Genomic DNA, 14856 nt, shown 5'->3' with positions numbered 1-14856 from the left:
CTCTGCAGCGGCACTGATGCCCTGTGCCGTCCCCAGGCCACCAGAAGAAGCTGATGCTGGCGGTGAAGAAGCTGGCGGAGCTGCAGCGCGCCGAGCTGGGCAAATACGAGCCCGGCACGCTGAAGAGGAAGGCGGCGGCAGCGGCGTGCCCAGAGGTCCTGGCCATCGAGTCCCCCCCGCCGGAGCCGCCTGAGTGCCAGTCGCCCAAGATGACCACCTTCCAGGACAGCGAGCTCAGCAGCGAGCTGCAGGTGGCCATGACAGGCGAAGCCCCCGAGGAGCCCCCCGAGAAGGCGGCGAACCCCCCCGCGGCCCCCGGCTACCGCTCGCCCCCGGGGCTGGGCGGCCGCACCAGGCTGATGAGCAGCTCGCAGGAGCTGCTGGGGGACGGCCCGCGGGCCCCCCCGGCCTCTGCCATCTCCAAGAGCCAGGAGTACCTGGCGGAGGGGGCCGGCGAGGGCCCCCCCGCGCCGCCCAAGGAGGGTCGCCCGCCCCGGCACGGCCACCCCGTCAAGCGCGCCAGCGTGCCGCCTGTGCCCGGCAAGCCCCGGCAGCCCTTCCCGCCCTCCGCCGGGCAGCTGACGCCGCCGCAGACCCCCGGCAAGCCACGGCCCCCCTCCCCGCAGGGCCTGCCAGCACCCCACGCCACCGCCAAGGTGAAGCCCACCCCGCAACTGCTGCCGCCGGGCGAGCGCCCCGCGTCGCCCCGCTCCCTGCCCCAGTCGCCCACCCACCGCGGCTTCGCCTACGTCCTGCCGCAGCCCGCCGAGGGCGAGGGGGGACCCCCGGGGGTGCCCGTCCTGCCCGTCTCGGTGCCGGTGCTGTGCCTGCCGCCGGCGGGCGAGGGTGAGGAGGAGCCGGGGAGGCCGAAGAAGCGGGCGCACAGCCTGAACCGCTACGCCGCCTCCGACAGCGAGCAGGAGCGGGACGAGCTGTTAGTGCCGGACGCGGGGCCCTACGCCACCGTCCAGCGGCGCGTGGGGCGCAGCCACTCGGTGCGGGCGCCCGCCGGCGGCGACAAGAACGTCAACCGCAGCCAGTCCTTCGCCGTCCGCCCCAAGAAGAAGGGGCCCCCGCCGCCGCCCCCCAAGCGCTCTAGCTCTGCCATCTCCAGCGCCGGCATGGCCGAGGACTTCCCCAAGGAGGGTGAGGGTGAGGCGGCCGCCGGGACCCCCGCCGCTGAGGGGGAGAGCCGCCGGGAGCAGCGGCGGGCCAGCGACCTGGGCGGCAGCGTGGACACGGGCAGCGCCGGCAGCGTGCGCAGCATCGCGGCGATGCTGGAGATGTCGTCCATCGGCGGCGGGGCCCGGGCGTTGGCACTGCAGAAGCCGCACGGGGCCGGCGGGACGGGGCCGGCCAAGGCGCCCGAGGGCTACTACCTGCAGCCGGGGGCCCCCCCGGGCAGCCCCGAGCGTGCCCGTGTGGCCACCGTCCTGGCCACTGTCAAGCACAAGGAGGCCATCGGGCTGGACGGGGAGGTGGTCAACCGGCGCCGGACCATCAGCGGCCCCGTCACCGGGCTGGTGGCCGCCGCCCGCCGCGAGCGCGCCGACAGCGTGCGGTCGGAGGCGGGCGCCGACGGCCCCGGCGAGCGGCTGCGGGTTGAGCGCGGCGGCTCCCCGGATGGCATCCCCTTCGCTGAGGAGGGCAACCTCACCATCAAGCAGCGGCCGCGGCCCCTGGGGCCGGCCCGGGGAGAGGCGGGCGAGGGGCTGTCCCCAGCCCACCGCCACGGCGACCTGGCCAAGGTGGAGGCCAGCGCCACGCTCAAGCGGCGGATCCGGGCCAGGCAGAGCCAGCAGGACGGCGTCCGCTTCGTCCTCACCGAGTCCGACACCGTCAAGCGCCGGCCCAAGGCCAAGGACAAGGAGCCGGCGCTGGAGCCCGCCCCGCTCGCTGTCTACCAGAACGGCACCGGCACCGTCAAGCGGCGGCCGGCCTCCGAGCTGAGCGGGGCCGAGCCGCCCCCCACCCCGCCGCCCGCCGCCCGCCCCGACGGCCCCGACTACGCCCCGCCGCCCGCCGAGCCCAAGAAGCCCTTCAAGCCGCCGGTGTCCCCCAAACCTGTGCTGACGCAGCCGCCCCAGAAGGTGCCCGGGCCGCCGGTGCCTGTTCCCAAAAAGGTGCCCATCCCGAGCCCCGGCAGCCCAGGTAGGTGCCCCGCCAGCCCCCCCGCCCCGGGACGGGAGCTGCCCAGGGAGGACGCCGGGGGTCCCGGCCGGCCCCCGCTGCCCTTCTCCCTTCTCTCCGCAGAGGTGAAGCGGGTCCACGGCACACCACCCCCGGTGTCCCCCAAGCCCGTGCCGCCCCCCACGGCGCCCAAGCCCCCCAAGCCCCACGCCGCCATCCAGTCGGTGAGCGCCGGCTCCACGCCGGCCCCGTCCCCCGCCCGGCAGCTGGGCACCGCCGCCGCCACCGCCGCCAAGCCGTCCAGCACGCCGCCCTCACTCTGCTCCAGCCCCGCCAAGCCCCTCTCGCCCGGCGCGCAGCCCCAGCAGGTCCCGGTGAAGCCGCCTCGCTCCGCCATCACCGGTCCCTCCGTCGACAGCGCCGGCCCCGAGCTGGCGCAGCAGAAGCTGGAGGAGACGAGCGCGTCCCTGGCCGCCGCGCTGCAGGCCGTGGAGGAGAAGATCAAGCAGGAGGACAGTCAGGCGACAGAGTAAGGGGGCGAGGGGCGGCCGGTGGTCCCTGGGGAGGGCGCGGGGCTGCGCTGTGCCATTGAGCTGCGTGGGGATGGGGGCTCAAGAGGCCACCGGCATCGCGGGATGGGGATGGGGATGTGCCACCATGGCGGGAGCGGGACCGTGCCGGGGGGTGATGCTGTGCTGGAGCAACGTGGGGCCCCAGTGGAGCTGTTTTGGGGAGGGTGGCACTGGGGGGGGGGACGACACACCGTGCCGGAGCAGCACGGCGACCTGGGCGTGCAGGTGCGCTGGGGGGGTGTCTTGGAGAGGTGACGCTGGGGGACGCTGAGCCAAAGGGTCCCGGGGCTGGGCTGGCCCCAGCCGTGCAGCGGCACTGGGGTCTGCACCGGGGAGGGGACGCGGTGCTGAGCACCGCGGGGCAGAGGGGGCCATGGCGTGGGGCAGGGGGGTCCGTGCGGTGCCACCGTCCCGTGGGCAGCGCGCTGACCCGTCCCCGCTGCTCACCCAGCTCAGCCATGGAGTCGAAGAGCACCGTGAGCATCCTGGACGACATCGGCAGCATGTTCGACGACCTGGCGGACCAGCTGGACGCCATGCTGGAGTGAGGGGCGCCAGGGCCCCCCGCAAACCTCAGGGCTTACGTGGGCACAAGGGCACAACGATCCACGACCCCCCGGCCCCACTGCCCTCCCCCTGTCCCCTTTGTACAGCCGTCCCCTCCCGGACATCCCGTCCCTCGGGGTTTGCACAAAGAAGAAGATACCTCAGGATTGTGCTCACGGACTCGGCGCCGGCTCCGGCAGGACTCCCTTTTGCAGAAGCAAAAAAACAAACAAACGAACAAAACGAAAAAAACCAACAGAAGAAACAAAGCAACACGTCCCGGACCGAAACGGCCCCCGCCAGCTGCCGGGGCTCCGGGGGTGGTCTCTCTACCTACCTGTCCGGTGGCTGCCGCCGTCGCGCCCGTGCCCTGCCGGCCCTGGCGCCGTGGGTCGCCGCGACCCGAATGTAGCACAAGCCCTGCCCGGCACGGCGGCTCCGGCGGCGGCGTGCCGCGTGTCGCCGATGGCCTTTGCCGGTGACCGTGCCGGTGGCGGGTCCGGGTGGGTAAATGCACTTGGGTTTCTTTTCTCCTTTTTTAATTTTCCTTTTAAAATTTTCTTTCTTTTTCCGTCGTCGTTCGCCGGGGGCGGGCAGGACGCGGGGTCCCGCCGCGGCGTCGCACCGGGCTGGGGGCTGCCCCATGGAGGGATGCTGCCCCAAGGGGCGTGGGGGCCCGGCCGCGGGGCTCCCCTTCACGGGGACTTCGCCTCAGGCGTGGGAAGGGGGTTTTGTTTGCGTTGGTTGCAAATCGGGGAGCGAACGCCCCATCTCGGGGCCCTCGGCGGTGCGGGTGGGGGGCAGCGGGACGTGCCCCTGCCCGGCCCCTCCCCGCCGGGGGAGAGGACAGTGATAAGCTATAAAGAAGTATTAATTTATTGGAGGGGAAAAAAAAAAGAAAAAGATATAGACCAGATTTCCCCCAACCCCAAAATAATAAAAAGAATAAACTTTAACAAATATATATTTAAAAGATTTAAAAATATTAGCAATTATATATAAAGCAGTTTAAAAGAAATCAAGAGAAAACTGGATTTTAGCTTGAGAAAAACTATTAGATTATACTAAGCTGTGTGTCTTGTGGCAAACTCATTCTAAGAGTAGCACAATATTTACCTTTTCTCTGGGTGGAAGGTACGTGCAAGCAGTTCTGTTCGGGTCTTTCCGTTGGGATTCAGTGTCACGTCTTTATTTTTACACCGTTAAGAACTCAAAGGATGTGCCTTGTTTTATGGAGGTTTTTGTTAATTCTTATACTGGAGGTGTTTCATTTCTTTTGGAGTGTCTTCAGAGTTTGGTTTTGTTGTTTTTTTTTTTTTTGGCATTTGTTCGGTGTGCGTGTGAGTGTGCGTGTGTGTGCACGCGGGGGTGCGTGTGCTCGCGTGCGTTCTCCAGGACGCACCACTGTATATTCATGTATAAACTGGAGTTGGAGTCTGGTTCAGTCGCTTGAGTCCTGATGAATGCATTTTTTGCTTGTGGTTTCAAAACAAAGTGTTGCTGTTCTTTTCTTTTCTTGAGACGTAGAGAGTGGTCTCTCTCCCTCTGCCTTCCTCTGCCTCCTTCCCTGTCCCCCGTTTTCTCTCTCTCCCCCCGTCTCTCCTGTTGTGGTCGCTGATCCAGATGTGTTTGGCACAACTTTGAAATTTCTTTTAAAAAAAAAAAAAAAGACTTTAAAAAATAACAAAAAAAAAAATCACCCGCCTGAAAATATCTGTTGAAAAGAAAAAAAAAAATATGTATCTAAAAAAAAATCCTTAAAGTTCTACATGATGGATATATACATATATATATTTTTTATGATTAAGTTATGGACTCTGTATCGTATCCCATCTGTCAAGCTATGCATCTTGGTGCTTCTCCCTGCTCTTCTGTGCTTAGATTTCACCTCTACTCGTCTTATTCTTCCTATTCTGAATAGTAGATGGCTCGTGGTGCTGTGAAGAAGTTTGCTCCTATACGAAGTCTGGCAACAAATATTTAAAGAAAAATAAAAAAATAAAACCCCTGCCGCGCTGACACCACTGTTTGTATCCAAAAACCATCACGGCTCCTGCCATGCAGCCGGGGCTGATGGGCAGCCGCGGGGTCCCAGGCCATGTCGGCAGAGCAGGCGTGCGGGTGCCGGATGCTGCGGTGCACGCGGGTCCTTGCGGCGCGGTCGTGTCTTGCCGGGTGTATGTGCTGCATGGTCCGAGGCCACCCTTGGGTGCCTCTGCCTTGGCCGGGCTGGGTGCTGGTGCTGGGGGTGCTGCGGGGTGTGTGGCAGCCTGGCTGGCTTTCCCCCCACAAGGCGCCCAGTCCCTGCACCCCATTTTTCACAGCGGGTGCCGTAGCCGTGCCCACCTCTCCGGGGCAGCCAAGTGCGGCTCTTGGCAGCAGCCGTGGGGTGGACAGGTGCAGGAGCTGCTGCTGGACTGGTGCTGGCCACTGGCTCCCACCAGGAGCCTGCAATAACTCACGCTGGCCAGGAACAACTCTTTCTGCTTTTATTGTCAATGAAGAAATAATCAAATCTATATTACAATCTTAAAAACAGTAGAAAATGTGAGTAAAAATGCAACGGAGGCTTTTTCTCTTTAATGTGGAGACCATTATTACAGGGTGGTGAACAATGGGCTTGTGTTATTTGATTTGAGAACTAGCTGTGGCATAAAAATCGTACCTGGCTACTCAAGAAAACACCTCTTCCCAGACGGATCAGCCTGACATCTTGGCAGTAAAATTAAATACTAGAGACAGAAAGGGGTCGGGGTCCCAAACCAGGGCAAGGCCTAATGCTCAGTTCTACCATTTACAAGGGGACCAGCCTCCCAGCATCACCTCCCCGGCCAGGCCGGCTCCCGCCTGTCACAAGCTGAACCATTCAGTCCCATCGCTGGCCGAGGGCTGCACTGCATCTGCACCGCTGCTCTGTGGAGCTGCCCTGGCCCCAGAAGATGCTCCCTGGCTGGGGGGATGCAGGCAGAGGAGGGCACCCCGCGGTGCGGAAGGTGCTGGCAACAGAATGGCTTCCTCTGCATTTCCAATCATATATGGCAGATCTGAGGGAACGTCTGGAGCATCCGTGGGCCAGACCCCATCCTGAGAGCTGCCAGCCGGGCTCCTCGTGGGGGGGAACCGGCCGATGGGCAGCAGCAGGCAGTGGTCGGTGCGGAGAGGAGCTGCAGCAGTTACTTCATAGTGGTGTTAGTCACCCAGCAGGCCGACGGAGGGGAGGAGTTTTTGGTCTTTCAGTGTGCAGGACTAGTGTGGCACTCTCGCTAGCACGTCCAGACCTGTGGAGGAGAAACAGGAGCCCATGGCAGTGACTGTTGTGAGAGGCTTTGTGGGCTTCTCTTCATCCTCTTGTGGAGCTTCCCTTTGGGCTTCCAGCATCCACAACACCCTATGTCAGGAGTTAAACCTCCCACCTGTTGAGAACCATCCCCTTGTTTGAAGACCACTCCTAACTTATTTAATGCCCTAGTTCCAGTACTGGAAGAGGCCAAACCATCAAGGAGAAGCCTGAGGAAACCAACCTTTACAGTGCTGTCCACGGCGCCAGAGAAGAGGCGGCCCCTGGAGACTGCGAGGGCAGTGACGCTACCCTGGTGTCGCAGCAGCGTCTGAGTACAGATCATGTTGTCCATGCTCCACACCTACGGGCACACAGGAAGCGTGAGCCAAGCGAGTGGCACGGGACTCTGGCACATCCCAGGCCCCAGGAGGGAAGGGGGACACTGTGTGCCACAGGGTTCGAGCCAGGTGACACAAATTAAATATGAGGCCACGTGGCATGCAGGGATGAGGATCCCCCATCCTCCCTTTCCCTCAACGCTGTCCATATTTTAACAAATGCACAGATGCAGCTGCACAGCCCTGGACACGTACCCTGAGAGACCGGTCATACGATGCACTGAAGACTTTGGTTTGATCCGGCGTGGAGATGACAGCAAGGGCATAGACTGTACCCACATGGCCGGTCAGCGTGCGGACTTGTTCCTTTGTCTCTATATCCCAGACCTGCGGGAAGAGAGCAGGGCTTGGAGATTGCACTGGGCTGCAGGCCACTGACTTCTCTTCCGAGAGGTGTTTCCACCTCCACGCACACCTCTAGAGTGGGTGCTGTGCACCCATGCTTCGGGTGTGCTATGAAGGGGACAGGCAGAGCCAGGCGCCCGTCTCCTTGCCCCTCTCCCCCAGACTCAAGCCAACAAACGCATCAAGCCCTGCAGCCCTTACATGGATGAGGTTCTCGTAGGTGCCACACACAATGTGGTGGTTTGTCACAGCGATGGAGTAGACGCTGCCTCCTGATGTCTGCAGCACGTGGACGCACTCCAAGTTGCGGATGTCCCAGATCTGAAAGAGACGCCAGAGCAAAGGCAGGATGAGACCCATGCAGGGACCCCTCTCCAGGAGAGAGCTCCCTTGAAGCTATTCTCCAGCCACGCACAGAGTCAGCCTGGCTCCACGTGTGCCTAGATCACATCTTTAAGGACAAATCTGTCCAGCTGGGAATGTTCAGTACTGATGAGCAAAGTCCTGCTATCTTATTTAGCTGCCCAGCTTTGAACATCCAGGCTGAAAAACTTGTGGAGTTTGCACACTCTTTGTGTGTGACTATGCACACACGTGCACAGACAACCCAGTCCTTGATAGCACTAAACACTGATGCAGACAAATTAACAGGGATTTATTAACACTGAGGAGGGCAACTTCAAACTCTCTTGTGTCACCCAGATGCTGAGAGGTGAACTATTCATCAAAGCCTGAGCCAATGCAGATTGAGGGCATTTCGGAAACCACACACAGATTTATGGTAACTCTGCAGCCAGACAGTGACCTTCTCCTCTTATCAGCAGGACTGTCAGTGCAGATAACGCTGCGGCAGCTGTGGAGGCAGCGTGAGGCGCCATGGCTGCAAGGCCGCGTTTTGCCTTAGCGAGCATCCCCCAGCAGCTGCGCTCCCAAGGACCAGCCAGACCCCAGCCTTTGTGCCTGCAAAGATGCAATCAGCACAGTAAAATCTAGTGTGTCAGCAACGCTACAGCAGCGCTCTCACATCCTAGCAGCTACCTTTTGTCCTGCTCCACCAACCCATGCTGCAGAATACAGATACATAGAGGCACGGAGAGAGCCGATGGCTTACATTTGCCACAAGTCTCAGGGTCCCACCTTGATTGTTTGGTAAGATCCACTGTAGAGATAGTTTTGAGAAGCCACCAGTGCTCGCACCCAGTGATTGAGACCTGTCAGTTCCTTCTTCAGTTTGAGCTCGGTACCTACAATATCCCAGACCTGTGGAAAGCACAAACACACACACAGACATAGAGGAGAGTCTCAGTAGACGGGGCAGTGATGGGGCAGAACAGGTCAGCCTCTAGCTCGGGAGCCAGGCGCTGCCCACCCCTGCCCAGCCAGCCAGCACAAGGTCCTACCAGATCACTAAGTGGAACCTCATGCTGGCTCTCCTGCTCGGTGGGAATCGCCTGAACCCACTGACTTGCGGATAAAACACAATAACTATGCTGAATAAGCATGTTCCCAGAGGGCCTGGGAAAGCCAGCTTGGAGCCTGCATTATCACTGGCAGAGACCCTTCCCTAGCAGAGCCATGGGCTTGAAAAACCTAAACCAAATCTACAGTAAAGAACTGCTCTGGACTTCCACTCCCAGCCTGTCCCTGCAAAGCTCCATTCCCACAGCTCCTGGGAAACCACAGCCAAAAGCCCCAGCACACAGGGACCGACAGATCTTACCCTGCCACTCCAAGCAGCACTACTGGCCTGCTCGGCTCATCTGGCAGAAAGTAGCTAGGGATGACAAAAAACAAAAGGCCCCAGTTTCTCCTTCTGCTTAGTGCTGTCTCATTGCTCCTCCAGCCCTGAGCACTCTCTAGATAGCTGAACCACTCCAGGCCCCAGATAAAGAAAAGAGCATGCGCCCTCTTACAGATGGATGGTCCCATAAGCTGTCTCACCAGGAGCTGGAAGCAGAACCAAGGGAATCTAGCCAAGGCTTTAAAGGGCAACTTGCAAAGCTGTTCCCCGATTTCTCCATGCTTTAGGTAAAAAATGCAAATTCAAGATCCTTTGGAGGGGGTTTCAAAACAGGCAGCCTGAATCCCCAGCCAATTCTGAACCCCAGACCCAATTCCCAATGGTCTGAGTATGTCTATTGGGGGCCCAAGGACAGACACACTCAGGAACTGCCAAGATACTCCACCTGCAGTCTCAGGTTTACAGAGTTAGAAGAAACAAAGTGTTTCTTTCAGCCAGGTCCCAGAACATCTTTGACTTCAGTACAGAGCACAGAGCCAGCAGTGCTGGCTGCTCTGTGTAGCTGTGCTTCTCTGTGTGGCTCAGGAGAGTGTACTAACAAGGTCACCTACAGACCAAAATACCACTTTCTTCCTGTTTGGATGCTGCTGCCTGACAGTTTGTACCACTGGTGCCCAACTGGACCAAGAGGAGCCATCCCAGAGCTCTACCTTGATGGCTTTGAGAGAGCCACTGAACAGCATGTTGTGCGAGGAGACCAAAGTGCAAACAGGATTGTCATGTGCTCGGATCGTGTTCACTTTCTGCAGGTTTTGAATATCCCAGACCTGCAAAGGAGAAGAAGAGTGCCCGTGAGGAGCAGGGGCAAGTCCCTTGTGCTGAAGCCCTTCCTCTTTGCCTCTGGAGGCAGGCAATCACACGCAGGCAAAAACACAGGCAGGACAGGGCACTTGTATGAGCCACTGTCCTGGCCTGATCAGGACTGACCACCCTGCCCCAGCTCAGAGCACCAGACTCCGGCTCCCCACATAGGAGTGGGGAGTGGGCAATCTAGCCTGCAGGAAACACCCAAATCCAACCCACGAGTAACTTGGCTGATGGCAGTGGATAAAGCACACAGGGGTTATCAGTCTTATACCACTGGCAGCTGAAGAGCCTTATAGAAAAAAGGATGCAGGTCCCTGCTCTACAACAGCCTGGGGCTGGCCTGTAGATCTCACATCCCAACTGTGAAGCGGAGCAGGGGTCCTGAGTACTCACAATAATGGTGCAGTCAGCAGAGCCGCTGTACAGTTTGTTCCTGTAATGTCACCAGAAAACAAAAGGAGGTCAGCGAGGGAGAGCAACGCGTGCAGGGTCCCAGCTCGTTCCCAGGCACCGTGCTGGGCGAGGAGCTGCAGTCCCACAGCCTCAGCGGGCCAAGACTAAACATACCAACCCCAGGAGTGGAGCCCAGGTCTCATGGGGAGGCTGGGCTGGATCAGCCCTTTGAGCAAGAGGCCGGGCACCCTGCTGGTGACCAGGGAAGGAAGCCAGGACAGCAGGGGAGGCCAAAGAGATATGTGCTTTGTAGATTTTTAAAGAGCAAAGAGGCAAGATGTGCCTCTCGTGCACAATCTTGGCATGTGCAGGACCAAAGACGGGAATTGTAAGGGCCCCAGTGCTCTCCCCGCTCTCTCCTGCAGAGGCAGGTGTCCCTCTCCACTCACCCCTGGATGCAGAGAGCCAGTACAATTCCATCGTGACCCTCCAAGGTCTTTTGGCACTTGTATGTGGTACAGGTATCCCACACCTAACAGGAAACACAAGTCAGCAGAGGGTCACATGCCGGCAGACAGAGCAGCTGGGGACCCGGGCAGGATGTCAGCAAAGCCACAAAAGCACCGAAACGAGGAAACAGGCTGTCACCTGGGCACCTGCCTTCCGGGTTCCCAGGCAGAGATAAGCTTGTCTAGGAAAGGAAATTTACTGTAAAGGGTCAGGTTGAAGTTAATGAGACACTGGACAGCAGCACACATCAGCCCTCTCCAGCTCTGCCTTTCACAGCCCAGGCCAACACAACACACTGAACTGGAGAAGCAGCTCTCGGGCTCCTGCTTTAGCAATTTGCTCCCCATCCTAGGGCTCCAATGGCACAGCACAGCCTCCTCTGCCACTACAAAGGTTTTCCCCAGTGAGTACACACCACTCTCTCAAGAGAGGGAACATGGAAACGTGGTGCCCAGAGCAGCCAGGACAGGGGAGAAAGCTGTTTTATTTCAATAAAGTACAGCAACGTCCATTTTCTTCCATGTGGCTCTTACTATCACTCAAAGAAACTAAGCCAAAGCTCTGCTCCTGGCAGGGCTAGTCATGGCAGCCCGCCTAGCTCCCCAGCCCAGCCATCAGCCACCAGCAGCCAACATGGTGACACTGGGAACTGTTGTTTAGGTTGCACTGGAGCAGTGCTGTCAGTTTGAGTTACTGAAAACAGGACAAAGAAAAACAAACGTGCCATAAAGTGGAAAAAGGACACATCTGATCAGGGAAAATTTTTTTTTCTAGGATGACATTTTATAACAAGGGAAAATAAAATCAGAAGCTGAAATAGGCTTGAATGCCCTAAGCACCATACAAAGCAAAACCAGCAGCATGAGGAATGAAATTCTAATCAGGGCTTTGCAAAAACCATTTGTCTCTCCATTTCACTATCACATAGCGTTTCCTCACAGAGAATTTTGCCCAACTATAACTGCAAAGAATCATTTAAGATTCTTCGGGGAAACTTTGGGAAGTGACATCCCCCCACTCCACAAACTGCAACTCAGCTTCTGTCCCACCTGAAGCACATTTACAAATGCAGAAGATACACAGAAGAGGCAAGCTCTTACCTTAATGGTTTTGTCTGAAGAGCCACTGAAGAGCAAGTCTCCTATGGAGTAAACGCACAAACACCAGACAGGGCCCTGGTGTCCCACAAAGGTCCCCTTGCACTTGAAGATCTGCTGAGGATCATAGGCTACAGAAACAAGAGGGCAGGTGAGAGGTGGGACAATAGTGCCATGCCATGTCATGGTGAGTTTGGAGGGGACAGAGCTCCCTGCACTGGCCTGGCAGGTCCTCCTTGCACTTCATGTTGTTGCAGGCCAGAAGGAACTGTGACACCCTCCCAGTCTGGCTGGAAGATCTCATGTCCCACCCTTACAGCCCATCGACTTATCATTGCTCTGAGCCTCAGGACTCATCTCCCTAATGCAACTCCTGGGCTGGGCCTAGGGAGGCCAGAGATGCAGAGTCCACTTGACACCTCCCCCCAGCAGCTAATAACCCTGCAGCACTGTGAGTTCCCCTTCAACCAGTGCTTCTGGCAAACTCTCCCACCAGTATCTCCTTCCTGCAGCAGTGGTGACCCTGTGTACAAATTACTGCTGCACCCAGAGACAACTGTGCATATCACTAAAAGGGCTTACTGGGCCATCCCCCCAAACCCAGCCTGAGAGGATGAAAACCACATGCATACTCACATCCAAGGATGCCCATGTTGAGCCGAGCATTAATGTGGGAGAGCTCGTCCTGAAAAACAGAACAAGCTGCATGAACTGCAGAGCCATCAAGACCAGCCTGCCCTTCTGCACACGGCTTTAAGACTGTCCCCCTCCACTGCTAAACCTACTCTTGCCTTTAGACAGGTCTTGACTCCCTGTGAAGGCCCTCCCTCAGCAGCTGACTCATTCTCTGATCGAAGGTCTCCTGCTCTAGGACTCTATGCATACATCCCTCTGTCACCTCCCTCCGGAGACCATGGGGCTCTGACAGCATCTCAGACCTGCACTGAACTCTTCAGCATTCAGGCAGGCACAGAAGTACCTTTCAGAACATACTGTCATTGCTCTGCCATTCACCAGAATGCTAAAAATAATCGAATTGGTTATGGGGACTGCTTGCTCAGCTGGGCTCTTGAAGCCCACCTTGCTGGAGAAGAATTGGAAGGTCTCTTTGTAATCTCCTCCACAGTCTAGTCCCTATTGCGTCCATAGGGACCCTCTTCGTTAGCATGCTTAGGTAAACCAGGGCAAGCTCCTCCTAATCAGTAGACCCAGTGGGATGCAGTCTGCCTGAACTAGGGAGGAATGTCTATCCAATATCAGTGCTTGAATAATGTCCAAAATCATGAGACAGCTCTCACTCCCACTTTTCTAGCAGGGATCTGCTTATCTTCCTGCTTTCTCTGCAGGCAGAGAGAAGGGCATACTGTCCCTGGCTAGTATAACAGGTATAGGAGTGCCCAGGCTTTGGAGCAGAAGGCTCTCTCCTTGCTGCAGGGGTCCTTTCCTATGTTAACACATTTCCAGAGCAGAAAGAGGCTGAGAAAAGGCAGCAGAACCAGTTAAAATGGCAGCCCAGATGCAGTGTCCAGAATGTGCTCACTGAGCTGTCTTTAACTCAGCCCAGAGGAAACCTTCACCCACACCCCAGCTGTACTAAAAGCAAATCAAACCTGGGTCAGCAGAGCCAGCAAACAGGAAGGAACCACAAAGACTCCCCACACTGCAGGAGAAACCTAACTAGTAGCAAAGCCAGCTAACTGCACACAATCCCTGCTCCACCCCAGGGCCCAGCTCCCTCCTCACGTTCAGCATGGAGGCATCCCTGCGGAACTCCATCAGGTCCTCGCTCAGCTTGCTCTGGTTCTCATCCAGCACATCTACAAGAGATGGACAGGCCCATAGTCACTGCAGAGTCAGTGATGGTGTCCAGGGGAACAGGCAGAGGACACCTGCTGCCACTTAACCTCTGAACAAAGAGGGAGAACCCACTGCTGTTAGCAGGGAAAAGCAGGAGGGTGTCTGCTACTCAAATGCAAATTGTACTTGGATGCTGAAGACCTGGCAAATTTCAGAGGCAAGACAGGACTGGGCACAGCAAAGGTGTCCAAGAACCATGCTCACTCCAGGATGGCTGCACTGTTGGCTATTCGACTTGCTGATTTTTATGGGGGCCTGTGCCCATGGACTGCACAGGAAAAAGTCACAGGAGAAAGGTGATAGCCGCCTGCAGACATTTCTAGGACTTGCCATGTGACCAGTGACTGCAGGATTAGGTCCCATGATGTTCTGGCAGCAGAGAAGTCAATGGAACCCCTATTTGTTCCTTTGCAAGGAATATCTGAACCTCCTGAAACCTGCTCAGCACCAGTTTTAAGCATGGAATGAATCCTGTAATGCACCATTCTAACAAAGAGCTGCCCCGTCCTTACAGCTCTGACCACAGAGCTCATCCATTGCAGACTCACCAAACTTAAGCTCCAGATTCTTCTCCAGCTGGTCAATTTTCTCTGAGAGTTTCCCCAGCATGGAGCGCAGGAAGGCAATTTCCTGGTCCTTCTGGGCCATTGCCACCTGCATCTCATGGAAACGATCGTCTGTCTGCTGCAGGAACTCCTTCAGACCCTCGAACTTGCACGTCTCCAAGTGGGTCTCATAAGTGTCTTGATTTCCTATGAATGTACACCTACAAGGGGAAGGCAGATGCTGGCTGGAGCAGGGCCACACTGGAGACCTCCTTGCTCAGCTGGCTCCTCAGAGGGAGGTCAGGCAACTGCAGGGCAACAGAGAGGCCAAGCAGCTCCCATTCTTCTAGCCAGGGCATAGGCCCCAAACTGAACTGTCTGACTGTCTGTCTGTCTAGGTAGTTGCAAGGAAAAGCTGATCTTGGGCAAGAGACAGAATGTGGTGTCAGTTCATGTGCTCACCAGGAGTCCAATCTAAGAGCCATCAAAACCAATGGAAAAAACTGCAGCTGACCTCAGCAGATGCTGATTTGGCCCGCAGCGTGGCAGGGAGTCAGGGCTGCTCTGTCAGGACT

The 14856-nt window shown here is 57.6% G+C and overlaps 2 protein-coding genes across 4 annotated transcripts in view; one reads left to right on the top strand and one right to left on the bottom strand.

The window, feature by feature from the left end:
• Positions 1-5257, top strand: part of CASKIN1 (CASK interacting protein 1) — a 33670-nt gene extending 28413 nt beyond the window's left edge. For both annotated transcript variants that reach the window (XM_069810519.1, XM_069810518.1), the window contains exons 19-21: positions 37-2151; positions 2254-2659; positions 3154-5257. In XM_069810519.1, the coding sequence (XP_069666620.1) occupies positions 37-2151; positions 2254-2659; positions 3154-3250 (2618 nt within the window). In that variant the 3' untranslated portion in view covers positions 3251-5257. The remainder of the gene's footprint in view (positions 1-36; positions 2152-2253; positions 2660-3153) is intronic.
• A 466-nt stretch (positions 5258-5723) lies between these two features.
• The window catches only part of TRAF7 (TNF receptor associated factor 7), a 36149-nt gene continuing 27016 nt past the window's right edge, over positions 5724-14856 (bottom strand). For both annotated transcript variants that reach the window (XM_069810520.1, XM_009928505.2), the window contains exons 10-21: positions 14285-14502; positions 13623-13696; positions 12516-12564; positions 11883-12010; positions 10722-10804; positions 10273-10312; positions 9723-9839; positions 8409-8531; positions 7473-7592; positions 7122-7253; positions 6770-6889; positions 5724-6526 (exon numbers count right to left, since the gene is read on the bottom strand). In XM_069810520.1, the coding sequence (XP_069666621.1) occupies positions 6512-6526; positions 6770-6889; positions 7122-7253; positions 7473-7592; positions 8409-8531; positions 9723-9839; positions 10273-10312; positions 10722-10804; positions 11883-12010; positions 12516-12564; positions 13623-13696; positions 14285-14502 (1219 nt within the window). In that variant the 3' untranslated portion in view covers positions 5724-6511. The remainder of the gene's footprint in view (positions 6527-6769; positions 6890-7121; positions 7254-7472; positions 7593-8408; positions 8532-9722; positions 9840-10272; positions 10313-10721; positions 10805-11882; positions 12011-12515; positions 12565-13622; positions 13697-14284; positions 14503-14856) is intronic.

Source organism: Haliaeetus albicilla, chromosome 22 (genome assembly GCF_947461875.1).
Source record: "Haliaeetus albicilla chromosome 22, bHalAlb1.1, whole genome shotgun sequence".
NCBI classification, from domain to species: Eukaryota; Metazoa; Chordata; class Aves; order Accipitriformes; family Accipitridae; genus Haliaeetus; species Haliaeetus albicilla.
This window is presented reverse-complemented; position numbering and strand designations above follow the sequence as displayed.